Source organism: Geotrypetes seraphini, chromosome 1 (genome assembly GCF_902459505.1).
Source record: "Geotrypetes seraphini chromosome 1, aGeoSer1.1, whole genome shotgun sequence".
Taxonomy (NCBI): domain Eukaryota; kingdom Metazoa; phylum Chordata; class Amphibia; order Gymnophiona; family Dermophiidae; genus Geotrypetes; species Geotrypetes seraphini.
The window spans coordinates 296,099,838-296,123,992 of NC_047084.1; the positions used below are offsets into that span (position 1 = coordinate 296,099,838).

Below are 24,155 nucleotides of genomic sequence, written 5' to 3' on the forward strand. Positions count from 1 at the left end.
AATCTCTTGCTGTAGGGCAACTCCTCTAGCCCCTTAACCATTTTAGTCATTCTTCTCTGGACCCTTTCGAATAGTACCGTGTCCTTCTTCATGTACGGTGACCAGTGCTGGACGCAGTATTCCGGGTGAGGGCGTACCAAGGCCTGGTACAGCGGCATGATAACCTTCTTCGATCTGTTCGTAATCCCTTTCTTAATCATTCCTAGCATTCTGTTCGCCCTTTTCGCCGCCGCCGCACATTGCGTGGACGGCTTCATCTACTTGTCGACCAGTACTCCTAAGTCTCTCTCCTGGGGGGTTTCTCCAAGTACCGCCCCGAACATCCTGTATACGTGTATAAGATTTTTGTTACCGAAATGCATCACCTTACACTTATCCACGAGAGAAGAGCTGAGAGAAAATGCTTGCCCCCTCCCCACAGTCCACACTTGGGTCCTCCACCCTAAAATTGGACTTCTGGCTATGCCCCGGCATACACATGGGTAGGGCTCACATTTTTGTTCCTAAATTCAAGAATTCTATCATTCACATGCATATATTTGGCATTTAGGTGCTAACTGGTGTAAATTCCTGTCCTTAAATGTTAAAGTGTATAGACCCAGTTATGCTAGTACACTAAAAAGGAATATAAGTACTGATCATAAAGAATTGTCTTCTATCTATGTAGAATACATCCCAGTAGCACCTTCATGTCCTACACTGACCATCATTGGATACTGTACATTTATGTATGTGCGTTCAGAATTTGTTTCTGTTTCTCTTAAAAATGAGGTTTATTAATTTGATCTCTAAAAATGCTAAGACTGACCGCAGAACTGTATGATTGAGTGAGAAATAACACACTCTCTCTGGAAGAACTCTGGGAGGACACCAAAGTGAAGCAGCACACTGTTTATCAAGCGTTCTTGCAAGACCAGTTGTCCAACAAATAGGTACACCCCAGCATATTTTTCCTTCATATTATGTAGTTTATTTTCCCATTCTAACCCCTCCTGTCCATGTGCCCATTAGTTAGGGTAAAGGTGGCTCACATCCTATCATCTTTCTCCTAAACGTCTGATCTCTCCTCCCCTATTTACATCTCCCACTACTTTAATTCTTCCCCTCCTAGAATGACCCTGTCTCTTATTTTCTTTTACCCTTATATCAGGGGTGTCAAAGTCCCTCCTCGAGGGCCGCAATCCAGTCGGGTTTTCAGGATTTCCCCAATGAATATGCATGAGATCTATTTGCATGCACTGCTTTCATTGTATGCTAATAGATCTCATGCATATTCATTGGGGAAATCCTGAAAACCCGACTGGATTGCGGCCCTCGAGGAGAGACTTTGACACCCCTGCCTTATATGGTCTGTCTCTTTACTTACATTCTCTGTCCCACCTCCGATTTAGTTCCACTGATGTTCCCTGCATATGCTGCAGAAAGCTATTTACCTTCTTTTCTCTCTCAAGCAATCAACCATCTTTCTCCCCTCCCACACATGTCTGCAACAAGCAACATACTGATGGATGCACAAAACTTAACGATCGTCTAGCACAGTCATGGGCAACTCCGGTCCTCGAGGGCCGGAATCCAATTGGGTTTTCAGAATTTTCCCAATGAATTTGCATGAGATCTATTTGCACGCACTGCTTTCAATGCATATTCATTGGAGAAATCCTGAAAACCCGACTGGATTCCGGCCCTCGAGGACTAGAGTTTCTGATCTAGACCATAGAGTTTCTTTCTCTCACACTTGGAGTTTAGGGGTGCTTAAAATTTGTTTTAAGTGAACCACTGTTAATTTAGGCTGCATATGTGTAGATTGAACTCTCGGCAGCTGAAGGGGTTTCCAGTGGTGTTTGGAGACCTGTCCCAGTACTAGCTGCACTGCCACCTGGTAGAAAAGGCAGCTTGGATTAGCCTTGCTAGAGCCAACTTCAGTAAGGATGTGAAAGCCTGAATTTGCTTGGCAGCTCGGACAATGCTTGGCTGTCAGAAAAAGTAGGGCTGTTCATAAAAGTAGACAATGGGTCTTTAACCTTAAAGGGCCTATCTTTTTAGACACCATTTACAGAATTTCCCCCTTTATTTCTATAATTAGGCTAGCCCCATTCTCTTTTTTTTTTTTAAGTTTATTAGGATTTTATATACTGCCTATCAAGGTTATCTAAGCGGTTTACAATCAGGTACTCAAGCATTTTCCCTATCTGTCCCGGTGGGCTCACAATCTATCTAACGTACCTGGGGCTATGGAGGCTATCTAACATACCTGGGACTATGGGGCTATCTAACGTACCTGGGGCTTTTCTGCTTTCCATGTGTCAATTGTTTTCTAAATTCTTTTCCAGGATGGCCTTTATATTTCTTCTCTCTTTTCTTCTTTCTTTATATCTATCACTCCCCCCCACCTCTATACACAAACACACACACCACACCACACCACACACTTACTTCTCTTTCTGAATTTATATGTGCTTTTTAATTTTCCTCTTCTCCTTTTTTCTCATCTTCTGGACCATAGTTTACTTTTCATCCACCTACTGGCTTTACCCATCTCTCTCCCATTCCCCACACTGTCCTTCTCCTTTCCTAGTTTCCTATATCCTTTATTCCCATCCTCTGTACTCACCCTCTTAGCTCTCATCTGCCCTTACCAGTCCCAGCTCCATCCCTGTCTCTGCTTCCTTCCCTTACCTCCAGACAATTCTTCTATCTGTTACCTTAGACCTGTATGGGCCCGGGGTGGCCCTTAGAGGCCACAGAGGGGTCCCAGGACCAACCTGGCCCTTACACCTACCTAAGCTTTCTTACAGTGTCCCAAGAGTTTTTCTCATGCATACCAGTGTCCAGACACAGAGAGAAACCACTTATTTCTCTTATAACTTTTTTTTATTTCAGAGTCTAATCACTCACACACAATGGGAAATAATATGCTAGGTAACAAGTAAAAATCTTACCTTACCATCTTCCAAAGGACACTAACTATAATAAAAAGTATTTGTCTTATATGCAAAGGAGAAGAAATGCAGGGGAAAAAAATGGAAACTATATAGTAAGTTAGAGCAAGCTGAGATCCAACTTCCCAAACAATAAGGACTTTCCAGATTTCATACCATACACCCCTTCTCTCCCCCCCCCCCCCCCCGCACACAGACAAAGAGGCATTCCCCGGCAGCCCACCCAGACCTGCTGGGTAAAGGGGCAGTGTTATATAGGATTTTCTTTACTATTGGCCAAATGGTCAGTCCCATGAGTCATCTCCTGATAACCTTTGGGGCCATGTAATAAACCTTTGTTTCTTTCAAGTATCTTTTGATGTCCTGTTTCCTTACCAGGCCCATGACACTAGTGATTGGAATAATGTTTTCCTCTGTCCTGGGAAAGAAGGGAAGGACCTGCAGGGTTCAATTTCTCAGATTTGCCACACAGAATTACAACCGGGACTCTTACTAGCTGCAAATCAGCCAGATGGCTCCTGGTTTCATCCCTGACCTATCCATGTGAAACTGTTATCAGAAGAAGGAAACAGAAAAGCAAGATCCCTATAACTTTCTAGTTCTTAGAGAGGGGGCAACTAAGTGGGCTAGTATCACAAAGTTAGAAAAATGCACTATACTAGCAGAAGGTGTCTTACTTGCCTCTGTCTCTAAGCCCAAACAAAAAGAGTGATTTAAGCCAGCAGGAAAGCCCTACAAGGATACCAAAGTAATTATACTTTGAGTTCATGGTCAGAAAAGCTCTTACAGACCCCATGTTCTACAGCCTGTCTTTAACCATCTTTTTAACCTCATTTCTACTCTCATTCAACCCTTTCAGAAACCCATCCCTTCTCCTAGTGCCTCCCCCAACCCTTTTCAATGACTCTCATCCTCTTCAGTCTTCCAGATCATTCACATGATAACTCATCCTTTCCCCAAACTTCATCTCCTTTTCTTGCCCCTCTTCTCTTATTCAGACCCTCACTCATTTTCCCAATCCATCAACATACCTACCAATGTCAATTATGCAGTATCCCCTCAAAATTCCTGTGCCATCTCTCCTATCTATAATTCCATGCTCTGCTCCAATACTCTTTCATTCAATCACCAAGTAGTCATCTTCTGATCTGGCCCCCTTTTCCCCTTGTTCCATCCATCTTCTATTTCCATTCTCCACCCAACCTCTCATCCCTAGCTCCTATCACCATCAGTCTTGTGCTTTCCAGTGTCTCTTGTCCATCTGACATTTTTTCTCACTTCATGTCCATCATTTTCCTCTGTGTCCCTATTTTTCATGTCCAGCACCTTTCCACTATGTTCCTGTCCCTCAAGTTCAAGATTTGCCCTCTGTGTTGCCATCCCTCTCCCTGTGTGCATGTTCCTCCCCTGTCCAACTTTTCCTCCCTTCCCTTTCTCCTGCATTCCATTCCCAAGCTAGCATCTTACCCTCTCCCCCCTAACCACTCCCCATGGTACGATATCTTTCGCTCTCTCCCTGCAACTCATCTCAGCCCATCTTTCTGCTTTTCCTCTGCTCAATCTCTCCATCCCAACATTTGTTTTCTTTCTCCCTCTCTATTTCCTGTCTCTTCATCCAAACTCTCTCTCTTCCATATTCATCCTTGCCCTCTCTCTGTAGTATGGTAGCATCTCCACTCCCTGCAGGGTTTGCCATCTCTCTCTCTCTATTCCTAGCCCCCTACACCCATGCACTGCAGTTCTTAAATTTTCCAGGTTGCCAGTAGCGTCAGTGAAAGCACGCTGCCTTTGGCTGGTCCTGGAAGTTTTGTCTCTGCAGCATCCCGCCTATGTGGGAACAGGAAGTTTTAGCAGAGAGAAAGCATTCAGGGCCAGCAGAAAGCAGCATGCCTTCATTGCCGACACTGATGGTGCTGGAGGCCTGAAAGATTGAAGATCTGTAGCACGGTGGGGAGGAGGGGAAAGGGTAGGAAGGGAGAAAGACAGCAGATAAATGGGAAAATGCCAGACAGGTAATTTGTAAGCTGTTTTTTTGGGGTGGCATTTGCCTATGATGGCTAGGCACCATTTTCTTTGAAACTCCTTTTAGAGGAGTGACTGCTTCCCCTGGGTCCCACATAGCTACACCTCTGCTGAGGCCTATATCACTCTATTGCTTTTGACCAAGTGATTGCTTAGTTCATCCTCACACACAGGAAAAAACCTCAGCAAACAAATTTCAATCACTACTCATAATTCACTCTTAATGTGAAAAGAAGCATTATTTGTAGTATATATAAAATCATTTATCTACTGTTCCTGCAGGAGAGATGACATAAGAAAAACTGCCCCTTTGGTGTATCAACCAATAAAATCCAATGGAAGTCAGTAAAGATGAAACCAATACTCCATAAGATATATTCAGTATTCCTACACAGTATTGAGTTTTGCCATATCCAATAGCTTCATCAGGGAGTAAAAAATCGAGCTGCTCCCCAGAAACGATAAATAAAACAAAAATATATTCAATTATACAAAATTTTTCAAAAACATTTCCCATAACAATTTAATTAAAAATTGTCTTACATAACTAGAAACATAGAACATAGAAATAGACGGCAGATAAGGGCCACGGCCTATCTAGTCTGCCCACCTTAATGACTCACCCCTACCTTTCTCTGTGAAGAGAACCCACGTGACGATCCCATTTTGTCTTAAAATCAGGCACGCTGCTGGCCTCAATCACCTGAAGTGGAAGACCATTCCAGCGATCTACCACTCTTTCGGTGAAAAAGTATTTTCTGGTGTCACCGTGCAGCTTCCCTCCTCTGATTTTCCACGGATGCCCTCTTGTAGCCGTGGGACCTTTGAAAAAGAAGATATCTTCTTCCACCTTGATGCGGCCCGTGAGATATTTGAACGTCTCGATCATGTCTCGATCATGTCTCCCCTCTCTCTGCGTTCCTCTGTGTTCTACTTAATAGAAAGCAAGGGTAGGGTGGGCAGAAGCCGAGGGAAGGATGTTGTGTCTGAGGCGGCGGAAGTCCAGAGAGTGGAAAGTATGGGGCCAGTCCTAGCAGAGCCGAGCAATATGTTGAAAAGGTAGGACACGGGGGGAGGGGTTTGGGGTCCCCGCAGTTCCATCCCCCTCCCCCTTGAGCCACCAGATCTGGGTGTGGTCTTCAGGGATCTGGGCCTCTCTCCCAGTGCTCTGACATGTCGACCCAGCCGTGTTCACACCCTCCTCCCTTGGCTTAACGCTGCTTCAGATGCGTCGCTCTACAGCTCCTTACTAGGGCCCAGCGCTGCATCTGAATCAAAGTAAAGCAGAACTGGAAAAAAAATGTGATGCCGCTCACTGTTGAAAATCAACAAGCAGACAAAAAATCTGATCACTGCCCTTTTCTATCTATATATAGCAAAACCAATCCCAATTCGAGTTGACCCTTTCAAATTCTACTCTGAGCTGTTAAATGTGTACCTGTAACCCGTTCTGAATTTGTTGGGGAGAACGGGATAAAAAACAAATTGATAAATAAATAGCTAAAAAATATGCAGTGGCAGGGAGCCAATGTGCCTGCACTTGAGCTACAGCTACTTAACATAACATGAGATCTCAGTGTTCAATTAACATACTTATAAATTATTCATATGTGTGTGAAATACTCAGACCCACAACCGTGATGGTTAAAAGATAAACTAACTGGTGTTGCCTCTGAGACCATCATGGTATTTCACTGTCCTGACCGCCTTAATAAAAATATGGTATATATATATATATAACCACCATGTGTGCAAAGTGACTTACTAAATAAAATATAAAACAAAACAATAAAGCTTATCTGTGTACTGATGTGAATTTTAACTCTGTGTCAGACTATTAGAGATTTCTATTCCGTCATTGCCTTGTGGTTCAAGGCGGATTACAAAAGAATTGCAAAAAAGGTATTAACATGAAGAAGAGATCTGGTAATTTCTAGAGGAGATACGGAGTAGATGAGATTGCTTTGGGGAATTGGGAAGGTATTAGGGAGTGGGACTGGGAAGTGGGAAGGAGCTAGCAGCATTAAGTCGGTATAGAGCTCGGCACGGTTTACAAAAATTAATAGGGAAGTACAGTGGGCAGAAGCCGAGGGAAGCATAGGTAGGGGGGAGCGGAAATTTACATTTTTGAAAATAGCCAAGTTTTCAGGTGTCTTCGGAATAGTTGGAAAGAGCCCAGGTTGCGCAGCTGGGCAGGGAAATTATTCCAAAGCTCTGTAGTTTTGAAGTGAAGAGATTTCCCTAGTTTTCCAATTTAGGTAACGCCTTTTAGTGAGGGGAAAGATAATTTGAGCTTTTGGATAGATCTGGTGATGTCATGTCTCACAGCATTCCAAGATAGAGGAATTAAAGGGGGGAAGAATGCCGTGCAGGATCTTGAAAGTTAGGCAGGCACATTTAAAGTAGACCTTGGAAATTACTGGAGTTGTAGCAAGGGCGGCGAAACATGGTCAAATTTGCTCTTTGCAAAGATCTGCCTAGCTGCAGTATTCTGGATCTGCTGAAGTCTTTGAAGACTTTTCTTGGTCAAACTTAAATAGACAGAGTTGCAGTAGTCCAGCCTCGAAAGAATGATTGATTGAACAAGGACAGCAAAATATTGTTGGTGGAAACAGGATCTCACTTTCCTCAACATATGGAGGCTAAAAAAGCATTATTTTTTTTTTTTACTAGAGAGTTAAGATGATCAGTAAATGAAAGTGTGAGTCTATAATGACGCCCAAAACTTTGCTTGAGAATTCAGATGGTCAGCAGGTCCCCAATGACATCAGCAATACTGGGTTTGTACTCATAACTCAAGCAACTCCACAAGAAAAAAGGTGTACTGTGACCCCTCGACCCAGGTTTTGTTTCCTTCGTCAGGAGGGGGTACTAGATTTAAACAAAAATGCATATGTAAAGATATGTCTGATGATCAAATGTTGGCTGCAGTCTAAACATTAACCTATCTCCTTAGAAACTCAATAAAATATACTATATGCTATAGACTTCTCTTACTGCATTACAGCAGACACGCTGAAATGCCCAAAGTGTGGGAACAAACTAGAGAAAGCCATTCCCTGAACTACACTTCTAAAATCAAAGTGTCAGCATCAGCTTTAAACTATGTGGTATATGTAAGTAGCCAAAACAGGCCTGAATAGTTTTATCAGTCTGACACTTCATCATTAAACCAAAGTCCAGTTTTACCCATAATCCTGTCATTTCCTTTTTGACCAATAAATCTACACCCAATAGATCCATAATCTCTGGCCACATCTCTTTACCACTCTGTCCCACAGGCATTACTTCAGTCTTTCCCACGTTCTTTGCCGACGGCACAGTGCGCAGCGGCCGCTAAGAGAGCGAATAGAATGCTAGGTATAATCAAGAAGGGTATTACTACCAGAACAAAAGAAGTTATCCTGCCGTTGTATTTAGCGATGGTGCATCTGGAGTACTGCGTCCAATATTGGTCACCGTACCTTAAGAAGGATATGGCGTTACTCGAGAGAGTTCAGAGGAGAGCAACACGTCTGATAAAAGATATGGAAAACCTCTCATACGCTGAGAGGTTGGAGAAACTGGGTCTCTTTTCCCTGGAGAAGAGGAGACTTAGAGGGGATATGATAGAGACTTACAAGATCATGAAGGGCATAGAGAGAGTAGAGAGGGACAGATTCTTCAAACTTTCAAAAAATTAAAGAACAAGAGGGCATTCGGAAAAGTTGAAAGGGGACAGATTCAAAACGAATGCTAGGAAGTTCTTCTTTACCCAACATGTGGTGGACACCTAGAATGCGCTTCCAGAGGGCGTAATAGGGCAGAGTACAGTACTGGGGTTCAAGAAAGGATTGAACAATTTCCTGTTGGAAAAGGAGATACAGGGGTATAGATAGAGGATTACTGCACAGGTCCTGGACCTGTTGGGCCGCCGCGTGAGCGGACTGCTGGGCATGATGGACAGGTCTGACCCAGCGGAGGCATTGCTTATGTTCTTATGTTCTTAATCCACAACTTTCAACATGCATGATTTTAATTTATTTTTTAAATCTTTTCCAGATCTGTCAACTAGAAAGAATATCATCTGCATATTATCTATAATGGATGTTCAATGACTCAGAAACCTGTATTTATTGTATTTCGCATAATGCAATACCTCACAGTTCATTGTGGTTTACACAATATGAGTAAGATAACTGAACAACATTAGCGAAAAACATAACAAATACATAACCTTATACATACAAAAAAATCTGTTATACAAATTAGTTTTCAACAACCATTTAAAATGCATGTTTGAAGCAGCACCTAGTATCAGAGGCAGAAGATCAGGTCATAAGCATGCTGCTTGAAAAGACATCAACTGCTCCATAAATCGTTTTCGTGTCCTACATCTCATGAAGGGGAAAGCAAACACAATAGCAGACTGAGTGGGGAGGCTGGAGATGGTAAAAGAAAAATGGTCTAGTAAATAATTTGGCACTAGACCACATAAAACTTTATAAAACAAATTGCCAGATTTAAACACAACGCTGACCTCTACTGGCAGCTAGTGACGTTGACAGTAATAGGGAGTGACATGATCATATTTCCCCAGATTGAAAATCAGAGGGATTTTCGTACTCTGAACTATGTGTAGCCAGTAAAGATGTTTTTTGGGGCTGGCAAAATATCAAGAATGCCTAAAACTAACAATTGCATTAATATCCAAGAAGAAGAAATATCAAAATATGAACGAAAAGAGCGAAGTCTCCAAAGCATGCGAACCATAGCACCCACTTAGTCTTGCAGTCAAATGTCTATCCAGTATCACTCCCAGTATCTCGATTGAAGAAACTAATGAATAAGTAACCCCATCTCAACTGAATGCTCTTAGAAATATTAGTAGGGGAAACAAAGAAAAATCTAGTTTTATCAGAATTAAATTTCAACCTAAAATCACTCATTCATTGCTCAACAGTCGTGAAAACACTTCTCATCCACCCAACTTTATACATCTTGACACCACAGCTAACCAACCTTGTGCCCAAAGAGAAAAGATAAATATTAAAGAGCAATGGGAACAAAGGGGACCCTTGTGGAATACAACGATGGTTTTTGCCATGAGTTAGACAAAATATCTCCAAAAGAAATCTGATAAGTACTAAGTGCAAAATGGCGGGGATGTAAAATAAGCAGGACAACCAACAAATTAAATTGTCAATGACTTCACATCTTAAAGACATCTTGTTTGCCAATAATATATCCATTTTTCTTTCTTCAACAAAATCTGTGAAATATCCCCACCTCTGGGTGGACAAATTGGCTGCCATGACCTCTAGCAGCACTCACATAAAAGGGAAAGGGAGGAAGAAGGCCTTCCTCTTAAGGGGGCGAGAGGGAAGAAGGGAGCCTTGTTCTTTATTGGGGTAGGGAGGGGAAAGCATAGGCAGCTTTGGGCTGGTACCTGGAAGTTATGTGGATGCCAGTCAATATTCAGTGCTGCACCCGCATAGCTATCCAGACAAAATTAGGACAGTTCTTTATGTGACTCTACATGCCTGGTTAGCTATGTGGGCACCAGCATTGAATATTGCTAGCATCTGTATAACTTCTGGCTCTGCCTCCAACTCCACCCTCAGAATGTCCATTGATGATCTTGAGGAATATTCAATAGCAGTGCGTGATTAAGTGTTGTTTAATATCTATGGATAGCCCACAGAGTAGTATTTGAGCAGGCAGGAACCTCTTCTATCTGCTTAAATCATTTTGAATATTGACTGCAGGATAAATAATAAATAGCAAATCCAAGTGCCTAAATACAAAACCACTTAAATAAAGGGCTCCTTTAACAAAGCCGCACTAGGGCCTTAACACGCGGAATAGCACGCGCTAAATTGTCCCGCGCGCTAGCCGCTACCGCCTCCTTTTGAGCAGTCAGTAGATTTTCAGCTAGCGCGCGCTAATCCGGTGCATGCATTAAAAACGCTAGCGCACCTTTATAAAAGGAGCCCAAAATGTACATAAAATGATAAACACAATACACAAGTCAGATGCCAACCAAAATTCAACTCACCTTTCATACTCTGGGTTCACTGAAGGGAAGAGCCATGCTTTCAGTTTCTTCTTGAAGAACAAATGTTCCTTTCCACCCTTTCTTCCAGGAGTAGTCTATTCCAGAGAACTGGGACCAGAAACACTCTGGCTGTCATTATAATAACAGTTGGAAATTTTGCAGGATTATTTTGCACACATAATAAGTACCAAATTCAAACTCTCCCAAAATATCAATTTCTGCTGCTGTAAAAGAAAAAAGAAAAATGGCACAATTTCGAAATACTGTAGTGCATGCTATAACCAAGACATAAATTTGTAGGTAGTGCAAATTTATGCAAAAACAACGATACACACTAAAGTAGGCACAGACAACACTTCAAGATTTCAAGGTGACCATTGCAGATAGAATATGGTCTCAATTCCCCAACATACAATGGCCCGAATTCAACAAATACTACAAAAAATACAGCCATGCATCCTGTGACCTCAACAACTGTCCACCATATCTCCTAAAAACATCAAGCACAAAATTCCGCGCTCTTCTTCTAAACTGGATACAAATCTCGCTAATAAACAGCCACTACCCTACCAACCTCAGCGAAATCATCATCACCCCGATCCTCAAAGACCCCAAAGGACCGATAGACCAAACAGCCAACTACAGACCCATTGCCTCTATTCCACTCTATGTCAAAATAATAGAAGGACTAGTTGCCAAATTCCTCTCCAACTACATAGAAAACCATAACATACTCCATCCCACACAATCCGGCTTCAGAAACAACTTCAGCACAGAAACACTACTAGGATCTCTCTTGGACACAGCCAGACAACATCTCAGCACAGGAAAAAAAATGATGCTCATACAACTAGACCTTACCGCTGCATTTGACTTGGTGGACCGTAACATTCTACTACAAATCCTGGATACAATAGGTATCACAGATAAAGTATACACATGGTTTGAAGGATTCCTTAAATCAAGAACCATAGAGTAAAATCAGACAAACAAAAATCTGAACCTTGGTCAAACCCCTGCGGAGTTTCCCAAGGATCCCCTCTATCCCCGACTCTCTTCAATCTTTATACAGCCTCCCTCAGTTCTCACCTGGACAAACAAAGCATAACCTTCTACAGCTATGCCGATGACATTACCATTCTCATACCCTTCGATCAACCTGAACTCTCCATGACGAACACAATATACCAAACACTAAAATCAATAGCAACCTGGATGAAAGATCACAAACTGAAATTGAACCCAGATAAAACGAAATTCATCCTCCTAGAAAACAACAAAATACCAACCATAATCAACATTGAAATCAACACAATCAACTACCCTATACAAACCACCCTAAAACTGCTAGGAATAACTATCGACAGATGCTGCACCATGCAACCGCAAATCAATAAAACAATACAAAAGTCATTCTTAGTCATGAGAAACTTAAGACAAGTTCGGAAATTATTCGAGAAAACTCAATTCCAGCTCATAGTTCAGTCCTTAATACTAGGCCTACTTGACTACTGTAATATCCTCTACCTCCCATGCCCTACAACCATAACAAAACAACTACAAACTATCCAAAACACAGCACTAAGACTCATCTACTCATTAAAGAAACATGATCACATTACAGAAGCATATCTCCAATCGCACTGGCTTCCGATCCCAGTAAGAAGACAATTTAAATTCTACTGCCTACTATTTAAGACTTTATACGGAGACAGTCCAAACTACCTGAATAACCGCCTCATCCATAACACCACAACCAGACATAGGAAAACTCACACCCCATTCTCATACCCCCCAATTAAGGAGGTCAAACGGAAAAAACTATATGATGGCCTCCTGGCCACTCAAGCAGCCAAACTAGACAACCAAATCGCCAATCTACTGACGGCATCCCTCAACTACAAGACTTTTAGAAAAGAAATAAAAACCATACTCTTCAAGAAAACTCTGAAAAAAAGAAATAATACCGCAAGTCTCAAACTCCACCTCTCACTAAAGCCAACTACCCCAAACAAATAACCTTACCCATTTCTTACTCTTTTTGAAAATGACCAAGTAAGTTCTTGTTGTAATACATCTTGGATAATTCTTTTGTAATCCGCCTTGAACTGCAAGGTAATGGCGGAATAGAAATCCCTAATATAATGTAATGTAATATTTATCACTTCACTGCTGAATGTTCAAGAATTGTTGAACCCCTAACTAAAAGACAGGCGAGTTGGTCCTGGCTTTCCCATGACGACTTCTCAGCATTCTAGGATTATATCAGTTTGAAAATTTGTAACCCAGGAGTGATTCATGTGTTCCTCATAACTCTTTTGGTTTGGTTCTTTACTGTTGAGGCAGTTTGATGGTTGTCCAGATATCTCAGACTGATGTTTTCGTTTTGAGTGTAGGTGCCTGGCCTGCCCCAGATGCTTGTTTCCAAGATGTGAACATGGCTGGTGACGTATATGGCAACTGTGGCAAGGACAGCCAGGGTCACTATGTGAAGTGTGAAAAGAGGTAGGTAACCTTGTATCCTAATTTTAGCCAATAGGTGTCACTATTGATCAGTGGCTGGAATCCCCTCTTTCACCCCACAGAAGCTGTGAACAATGCCTTCACAGTATCACCAGCCCTGGGGGGCCTGGGATACAAAATTCATAATGGGAATCGAACCCTGCTTTTATGCTGATTTACCAAGCTAATCTGTCCTTTTTCCTCTCTATCCTTAAACCAATTGATAGACACTATGGTGTGGCCTGTTCTTCTTTTAATATATGATTTTTTTAAAACCCTATAATAGTAACTGTGCTTCAATAGATATTTCATAGGGAAAAAGGTTACCTCAAGTGCTTGCGGCTGCATGATTTTAGATCAAGTCATCATACCAGCCTAATGCAAGTTATCATTGGTACCTTTTTATTTTCCCTTTTATTTTTGACTAATTTATTTTTAAATTTTTTACTATTCATTTAATTTTAAAAAAAATTTCAAAACTAAGCAAAGTGTCTCTATTAAATTCTTGTTTGTTTTATGTTAGTAATCCAGGGGCTGTCAAGCTATTTCTTATAGTCTATTCAATATTATACCTAGCTTTGACTCCCCAATAAGCTGGGAATATGATCTTCTCCAAGCTTGGCATGTAGCTGATAAGTTTCAGCATCCTCCTTTTCTGTAGCGATGTGTTTCTGTGCTCAACGGAGCGTCCCCGTTTCACTCTAATCTAATCTAATCCTTAGGTTTGTATACCGCATCATCTCCACATTCGTAGAGCTCGACGCGGTTTACAGTAGGAGAAATAGGAAGGAACTACAACAGAGGGTTAGAGGTAGAAGTGTGAAGAAAATTTAGAGGACTTGGGATGCCAAGATATAAGAGTTTCCTTGATTCCTAAATTGGAGGGAGACTTACATTTTTTGAGAAAAGCCAGGTTTTCAGATGTTTGCGGAAAACTTGGAGAGAGCTCAAGTTCCGAAGAGGGGAGGTAGAGCTTCATCAGGAATACGTCCACACCCGCACCTTAGGCCGAATTGCCCATACTAACAGATAGAGGAAGGAGAAACCACCTATTAAGGAAGAAACTAGGACTGCATAATCTAAATTCCTCTCTGTCAGTCAGAGTCCAAAGTCTTTGTACCTTTTAGTAAGAGCTGCACAGTGCCTAGTATGACTGTGAGCACTGCTCTGACTACAATGAAAAGCAAAGAATGAAACCTACACAAATCATTAGAGTAAATTTTTATCAGCTGTTTATCTGCATAAAGATAAATTATCTATATGTGTTTAAGAAAATATTTAGTGAGATATCAGGTTTCTTCAAAAAGGTACAAAAGGGTACGTCATAGAACGTCATTATGTGGAAAGTGATGTAATTTGCTTTTGAGACATTTAATAGTGTTTAATAAAAATAAAAAGTGTGGAAACTTTTTAAAGATCCCTCGTATATGTATATCTGTACGAAAAGTTCTCAGCCCAACCAAGAAGAGAATGACGTGGATAGTTCAATCAATGATCTGAAACTATGTCAAAACATAGAGGGCTCCTTTTACGAAGCCGCGTTAGCGGTTTTAGCACACGCTAAACCCGCGCTATGCGGCCAGAACTAACGCCAGCTCAGTGCTGGCGTTAACGTCTAGCGCGGCCAGAAGTTTAGCATGCGCTATTACGTGCATTGAACCGCTAACGCGGCTTCGTAAAAGGAGCCCAGAATTTTGTTTCTTCAAATTGGCACTTAATGAAATAAGATGACGCTCTTTTCAGCTACAGTGGCAAAATAACGCTCAGAATTTAGGAAATTGTTTGGTTGAGCTGAGAACTTTTCAGCATCCTCTCATATAACTTAAGATTATGGGCTCCTTTTACTAAGGTGTGCTAGCGTTTTTAGCATGCGCTGCATTGCCCCGTGCGCTAACCCTGCGCTATGCGCCAAGAACTAATGCCAGCTCAATGCTGGCATTAGCGTTTAATGTGCATGGCAATGCAGCGTGCGCTAAGTGCGCGCTAAAACCACTAGCGCACCTTAGTAAAAGGAGCCCTATATCTTTATCCCCGCTGTTTCTATGGTATAGATATAGTAAACAGATAAATTTGCTTACCATTCTCAACATCTCCTCAAACTCACCCTACTTTATATTGACAGCCAAAAGTTATATTTTATGCATCTTATACAACCAGCATCCAACTAGCCAAATAAAGTTCCTTTTGAAACTTACTCTTCTATTAATAATAATAAAAACAAAAAACTGAAACAACTGTTCTAGTCCATGATTCCCTTTTTCCAAATTCACAATTTACTCCCAGGAGGTGTTTCTCATTAATTGCATCATTTGTTTGCCACTTTTAGTCTATTTTTTGTTCCTTGGGTTTATCTCACACTTTATGCAAACACAGTAGTCACAACGACAGTTTCCTGGTGGTGACTTAGTAGCTGGAAAGATATGAGGCATAGTTGCTTCTTGATTGGGCAAAACCACATAAAAACAATCACTGAAATATAGTACCATGTAACCAGTCCACACACTCTTTAAAGGCTGGAAAATGTATGACTATTTTCATTATATACAGATGAATTGCATAGTTAAAATGTTTGCCAAGAATCAAGACTCTCTTTAGCATATCTACCTTTTCGTAGCAGACATTCCATAGGAGTATTGAGTGATCATACTCCTCAAAGCATATTACTTTCTAGAATAACCTTGATCCTTCAGTCACCTTCATCATTTTTCTTTAGGGATGCCAAGTGTGGGAAGATCCAGTGCCAGAGCACAGCAAGTAAACCCAAAGGAACCAACACTGTGTCCATGGACACCACTATCCGGTTCAATGGTCGAGAGGTGAAATGCCGAGGTACATTCACATACACCACAAAAGAGGAGGAAGGAGACCTCTCCGACCCTGGGCTAGTGATGGCAGGGACGAAGTGTGGAGATGGAATGGTAAGGAGACTTGTAGAGCTGTGGATGGCCCCAAAGTCAGAATTCAAATAGAAAAAACATCCAAAGGACTGGGTGTGATACTAGACTTATCTCTAGATCATTTAAAAATATGTTAAAAAGCAGCGGTCCCAGTACAGACCCCTTGAGAACCCCACTATTTACCCTTCTCCATTGAAAATATTAACCATTTAAACCCACTCTGTTTTCTGTCTTTCAACCAGTTCTTAATCCATAGGACATTTCCTCCTATCCATGACTTTCTAATTTCCTCAGAAGTCTTTCATGAGGTATTCTGTCAAATGCCTTTTAAAAATCCAAATACATAATATCAACCAGTTCACCTTTATCTTCAAACTTCCATAACCAAATCAGTGCTGTCACCAAAAAATTCTTCTTCAGACACAGACAGCTAAGAATAATAAGACCTAAACTGACATAGAATAGCTTCAAGATAGTTACACAAGCTGTATTAATGCCCTACCTAGACTACTGCAACTCACTATAACACGGCATCACCGAGAAAGAAATAAAACAACTAAAGCTATTACAAGACACAGCGGCTAGACTCATATTTAAATCAAACAAGATGAAGAGGGCTAGCCCACTACTGGACAAACTACACTGGCTTCCGTTAAAGAAAAGAATCCACTTCAAGATGGCCTGCATGATCTACAAGGCAATCTACAGAGAAAACTCTGGTGGACTCACCTCTAATATCAAATGTCACCCCATCCTTCATCAACACACGCATAGTCCAACGTTTCAAGATTACCTTCCCCTCCTCCCAGCAGATACACTGGAAGAAAGCATACAAATCTATATTCAAGTTCCAAAGACCACTTATATGGAATAAATTGTCATCACATACAAGACAACCTACTATGTACTTCAATTTCAAAAAAAGCTTAAAACTCACCTCTACGCTTCACATCCCTAACATAACTACTTCACCACTGATATCTTCCTAACCCCACGCTGTTGTAAACACTCCCCAGTGAATTGTCTTACATGAAGCTCTCAATATAACCAACACCAATTCACTCCCAAGTGAATTATCATATGCAAAATCCTAAATGTAACCAATCATCAATCTTATTGTGAATCACAATGAATCCTAACAGAGAAGCAGATGACATTCTTCTACTCATCCCAATTAATCGTGACTCTAATGACACAATGCTAGTAATATCAAATGGAATAGACCAGTGTCTCTCAAACTGTGCATCAAGGCACAGTAGTGTGCCATGAGAGATTCCAGAATTATACTTTAATGTAAAAAATTCCCTTCATAAGTATAAGCTAGAATAGATGACATGTACTTCGCATACACAAGAGTCTGTCAATGTTATGAGCATCTGTGTGCATAAGTATACAACCACCCAGTCATGCATCATTCTTTGACGTGATTGGTCCTTGAAAACTAATGGCAAGTAATTTTATTTTTTATGCAGTAGTTATCCAAACTTGAGCAACAAAGCAATCAAGGCTTTGGAGCAGCGATTTTTTCTGTGCATCACTGGGAGCAGCGATGGTCTCTGATATAATTTTGGGGGCAGAGCCTGCAAATGAAAAACTGTGAATAAACGAAACCACAGTTGATGAAACCGCGAATATGGAGGGGGGAGTGTATATGCAGTTTTTGCGAGCAGTGATATATTCATGAGGCTGAGATAGTTTGTGAAGTAAAAATCGTTAACTTTTCCTTGTTTAAAGTAGAACCAAAGCCAGTGACAAGTGATGAACTCGGAGTATAACTCCCATATTTCAACATGAATGGTTGATTGATAAATTATTCTTTGCTTTCTTTTTAATATTGCCAGTGTAAACAGATGTTTCTGCGCACTAGTAATAAAGAAAACTCAACATTTTTATTTGTATTAATTTGCACTATTTGTAAATTGCACGTCACATAATTCATAAGCAGTTCTCACACGTCTTAATTTGATGATGCTTAAATGTTATTAACTTAGTTTGGGGCAAGGGGTTAGCTCTTCCCTATGCTTCTCAGTTATTTTCATATGTATGTTGTTTTCTTCTCTGTAAGTCCTTTTCAGTCTTCTGTGACTGTCTGCACTGTTCTGTACGAGGGTGCATAAAAGGTATAGCATGTAAATTCAAGGGGAGGGATTTACACGGATGGATCAGGAGAGTGGTGGAGGTGGGGTTGCTACTTACATGTACAACGTATAGAATATAGTAACTTATGTCATCAGGGAACTATTCCTAATGGCCTCCAGACCTTCCTGTGTGGGTTCAAGTAGTGCAATTATCTCTTGTGACCAAGAGCAAGATGTTATTTATTTACAATATCGCCGTGAAAGTCTGTGTTATATTACCTGATGAGGCTCAGATAAGATTCATGATTCTGAAGTGCTAGAACCAAAAGCCTTATTGAGATTTTGTTCATGAAGGAAGTGATGAGATAGATTTGCATACTAAGGAAAAGTGTATGCAAATAAATCTCATGAATATTCATTGTGGATATCCTGAAAACCTGACTGGCAGGTGTTCCCCCAGGACAGATTTGGGAATCACTTGTGTAGAAGAAAGATTTACAGTATCTCCTTCAAATTTGATCTGTATACCCCTGAAATGATAGGTAGCTGTGTCAAGTTTGTCACAGTGCAGTCTGATCCTCCAACAGGGGCTACAGTATATTCTTTGCCAGTAATCTTGAGTTTCTTTTCTGTTAGGTGTGCATGGATCGCCAATGTAAAAATGCTTCCTTCTTTGAACTGGACCAGTGTGTTTCTCAGTGCCATAATCATGGGGTAAGTATCTTTCTCTCTGTACCACTGTCGTGTCTATCCCCCAGAGAGCTACCAAGTTATTGCCAGCAGGTTGATGGTGGCCAGGTACTATCCTGCAAGGCCCTGAGAATTTAGGAGGCTGGATGTTTGGTAATGACCTCATTAGTGGAGGAGAATGTGGTGTAGTGATTAGAGCTACAGCTTCAGCATGCAGAGGTTGTGGGTTCAAATCCCACACTGCTCCTTGTGACCCTGGGCAAGTCACTTAATCCTCCAGTGTCGCATTTACATTAGATAGATTGTGAGCCCACCGGGATAGATAGGGGAAAATGCTTGAGAACCTGATTTGTAACCCATTCTGAGCTCCTTTGGGAGGACAGGCTACAAAAATTAAATAAATAAATAGTTTGGCTAGCTACAGGATTTAGATTATTACAAACTTGGTGGTAAGGTGGCCAGCACATATATTTTAGTCATTTGTCAATACACGACCAAGATGAAACAGGCCTAGCTTCATATGCTTGCATATTCAACAGTCTCACTTCTATGGATGTTGCCACTGAATATATGCCTTAAATTAATACAGATGGATTATCCGTATAACTTTATTTGTCAGACTGCTGAGCACAAGCCTTTCTAGGCTCATCTACCCAGGATGGTAAAGAACCAAATACCAAAACTGACTTGGGTAAGGAGTTATCTTACAGTCAATCATAGTCTTCGGCCAGCTGCTGAACTATATCCTTAACAGTGTCAATGGGAATAACTGGATGAACCATCTGTTCCAACCCGGTGTAAATCCTGCTGGGCAACTTGGGTGCTCTGCATCCAAATTCTGTAACACTGTGCATAATTCTTAGGAACACCCCTGACCTGCCCATGCCACTCTCATCATCCATATCATTGCTGGATTGCATTCGAGAGGATTTGAACATGTATCCATATAGAATCATATGTAGCCAGATTCATGTGCAAATCTAAATTAGAAGAACAAAACACAAGAAAATAGAAAATATTAAATCACAAAAAACAACTTACACTTCTACGTTGTCCAAAAAAGAAAGCACTCACAGGTGATCAAATGTGAATACTACGATACAAAAATACAATGCAAAGTAGTATCAAAGCATATTTCAACTATATGCCACCAGTAATGGAATAATCAGGAGGAAAAGCCTCAGATCCCCTCCTCCAACCTACGGTGACCAGGTGGTAGGCATTAGGGAGTGAAAATCTCATAGACCTAAAAAAAAAAAAACCTCCCATATTAAAACAAAATTGGTGGCTCTGCAATGTAGTAAACACACTGAAATAAGAGAGTTACAACACTTGTCTGTATAGGACCTGCTCCCTTACACTGATAGTGGCCAGCGTTTTGCTTTCATAGTTGCCTCATGGTTTGGACGTGCTATACTCTCCTAAGGATCAGAAAAATCCCATCAAACAAAAAAATTCTCATGGCGATGTACATGCTTCAGAATAATGCACAAGAATGAATACCTGTGCTCTCAAATAACACCAACAACGTGTGTTTCACTGCTCACAAAGATGGCTGCTGGATTCTGACCGCAGGCATGTGTGGTCACGTCATTTCCTGTTGAACAAAAGCACCAACCCTTAAGTCAAGAAGATTTCTCACACTTAAGAACATAAGAATAGCCTCACTGGATCAGACCAGTGGTCCATCTAGCCCAGTATCTTTTCTCACAGAGGCCAATCCAAGTTTCAAGTACCTGGTAAAAACCCAAATAGCAGCAGCATTCCATGCCACCGATCCAGAGCAAGCAGTGGCTTCTCCCATGTCTGTCTCAACAGCAATTTATGGACTTTTCCTACAGGAACTTTTCCAAACCTTTTTTAAAACCAGCTACATTAACCACTCTTACTACATCCTCTGGCAATGCATTCCAGAGCTTAACCATTCTCTGAGTTGAAAAATATTTCCTCCTATTGGTTTTAAAAGTATTACTCTGTAACTTCATTAAGTGTCTCTTAGTCTTTGTAAATCCTGATGCAGTAAAAAATCGATCTACTTGGACCCATTTTACATCACACTGGATTTTTTAGACTTCGATCATATCTCCCCTCAGCCACCTCTTTTTCAAGCTGAAGAGCCCTAACCTCTTTAGTCTTTCCTTATACAAGAGGAGTTCCATCCCTTTTATCATCTTGGTTGCTCTTCTCTGAACCTTTTCTAGTGCCACTATATCTTTTTTGAGATAAGGAGACCAGAACTGAATGCAATACTCAAGGTGAGGTCACAGCATTGAGCGATACAGAGGTATTATAACATTCTTAGTCTTGTTTACCATCCCCTTTCTAATCATTCCTAGCATCTTTTTTGCTTCCTTGACCTCTGCCGCACATTGGGTGGAAAGTTTCAGTGTATTGTCCACAATGACACCCAGATTTTTTTCTTCAGCACTGACCCCTAAGGTGGACCCTAGCATCCAGTAACTTTGATTTGGATTATTCTTCCCAATGTGCATCACTTTGCATTTGTTCACATTAAATTTAATCTGCCATTTGGACGCCCAGTCTTCCAATTTCCTAAGGTCTACCTGCAGTTTTTCACAGTCCGCATGCATTATAACAACTTTGAACGGTTTAAATTTGCAGATGACACTAATCACCTCTCTCGTTTTTCCAATTTCCAGATCATTTATAAATAAGTTAAATAGCACCGGTGCCAGTACAGATCCCTGCGGCACACCACTATTTACCCTCCTCCATTGAGAAAAATGGCCATTTAACCCTACCCTTTGTTTTCTATCCGATAACCAATTCTTAATCCACAATTGAACATTGCCTCCTATGCTTCCTATCCCATGACTCTTTAATTTTTTTTAGGAGCTTCTCATGAAGAACTTTATCAAAAGCTTTCTAGATTTGCAAGGGCATCAGGCCGCCAAGTGGTATAAATTAATATCCGAATATTTGAATAAAAAACCTAAAACGAGCCTAAAAGACATTTGGAGCATTGAGATAAAGCAGCAGGTTTCTGCTACTCAATGGCCACGGATTTGGACTTGGAGGATGAGATGTACAGCATCAGCATCTATGAGACAAAATTGGTTCTTTTTGTTACATAGAATTTTTTGGACCCCTGTTTGTTTACAAAAGTAGGACAGTTCTAAGTCTAATAGATGCTGGCATTGTCATCTTGAAATAGGGACACTGGATCATTTGTTGTTTAATTGTCCTTTGATACTCAATTTTTGGAAATCGATATGGGAACAAATTAATATGATAATGGAAACATCGATTCCATTGTCCTATGATGTGGTCATATGTGGGACATTGCTGAAAGTTAAAAATCTATTAGACAGGTATAAAAGCAGACTTCTTATAATTATGACAGGGATTGCTATGTCAATGATCACCAGGAATCGGAAAAACTGGGACAGGCTAAACTTTTCCTTTTGGTGGGAAACTTTGTGTCAATGTTACAGATATGAAAAAATGAATACGGAAATATTGGGACATAATAAAATATTTAAAGCAACATGGGGTCCGTTAATGGAATTTGTTAAATCTGATTAATTGTATAAGCCTTCAGTTCCTACTTGATTTTCACACACAGCCAGGGAGGGTGGGAGGGAGGGGGGAAATATATTTTGAATTATTATTTGATTGGAGGTAGTGGGAGGGAGGGAGGAAATATATTTTGTATTATTATTTGATTGGATATAAGTGCTGTTCATTGTATTTCTTGTTTGTAAAATTTTTTGCACTTTGTACTCGAATTGAAAATCAATAAAGAATTATATTTAAAAAAAGCTTTCTGGAAATCTAGATACACTACATCAACTGGCTCGCCTTTATCCACATGTTTATTCACACCTTCAAAGAAGTCGAGCAAACTGGTGAGACAAGACCTCCCTCGGCTGAACCCATGCTGACTCTATCCCATTAAATCATGTTTGTCTACATCAGTGGTTCCCAAACCTGTCCTGGGGGACCCCCAGCCAGTCAGGTTTTCCAGATATCCCTAATGAATATGCATGAGAGAGATTTGCATATAATGGAAGTGACAGGTATGCAAATCTCTCTCATGCATATTCATTAGGGATATCTGGAAAACCTGACTGGCTGGGGGTCCCCCAGGACAGGTTTGGGAACCACTGGTCTACATGTTCCACAATTTTATTTTTTATAAATGTTTCCACTGTTTTGCCCAGCACTGAGGTCAGGCTTACCAGTCTGTAATTACCCGGATCTCCCCTGGAACCCTTTTTAAAAATCGGCATAACTTTGGCCACCCTCCAATCTTCAGGTACTACAGACAATTTTAGTGACAGGTTACAGATCACTAACAACAGATCAGCAATTTCATGTTTGAGTTCTTTCAGTACCCTGGGATGTATACCATCCAGTCCAAGTGATTTATCACTCTTTAACTTGTTGATTTAGCTTAGTACATCTTCCAGATTCACCAAGATTTCTTTCAATTCTTCCACCTCATCACCCTTGAAAACCATTTCTGGTTCTGGAAGATTTCTTATATCTTCTTCTGTAAAGACCAAAGCAAAGAATTCATTCAGTCTCTCCACTATGGCCTTATCCTCCCTGAGTGCACCTTTTAGTCCTTGATCATCCAACGGTCCCATAGATTCACTCACAGGTTTTCTGCTTTTGATGTACCTGTACCTAAAAAAATTGTTACTATGATTTTGCCTCATTGACAAATTGTCCTAAAAAAATTGATAACACTCTAACTTTAAATTTAGTCCATTAGGCTCTTCGTTCTCAGGTATATGAATCCAAAATTGTTCACACTGGAGTAAGAGCCGTTTCCTGTCTCCAATGCAGTCTGAAACATGATCAATTACACTACAACATAAGTCTTTAAAATCATGATTACGTTCCAAACAATGTAAATACCATTGGTGCCTGAAGTCTGTTTCAATATAAACAACTTTTATGTTTACTCATGCATGTCTTAAAGGGACGAGTGGTCTGCCCAACAGATATTTTCAGACAAGGA

The 24,155-nt window shown here is 40.7% G+C and overlaps 1 protein-coding gene across 1 annotated transcript in view; it reads left to right on the forward strand.

The window, feature by feature from the left end:
- LOC117364557 (disintegrin and metalloproteinase domain-containing protein 33-like) overlaps window positions 1–24,155 on the forward strand; it is a 313,992-nt gene that overhangs the window by 263,686 nt on the left and 26,151 nt on the right. Inside the window, exons 15-17 of the mRNA XM_033953874.1 lie at window positions 13,395–13,503; window positions 16,214–16,418; window positions 19,112–19,189. Coding sequence (XP_033809765.1) covers window positions 13,395–13,503; window positions 16,214–16,418; window positions 19,112–19,189 — 392 coding nt within the window. The remainder of the gene's footprint in view (window positions 1–13,394; window positions 13,504–16,213; window positions 16,419–19,111; window positions 19,190–24,155) is intronic.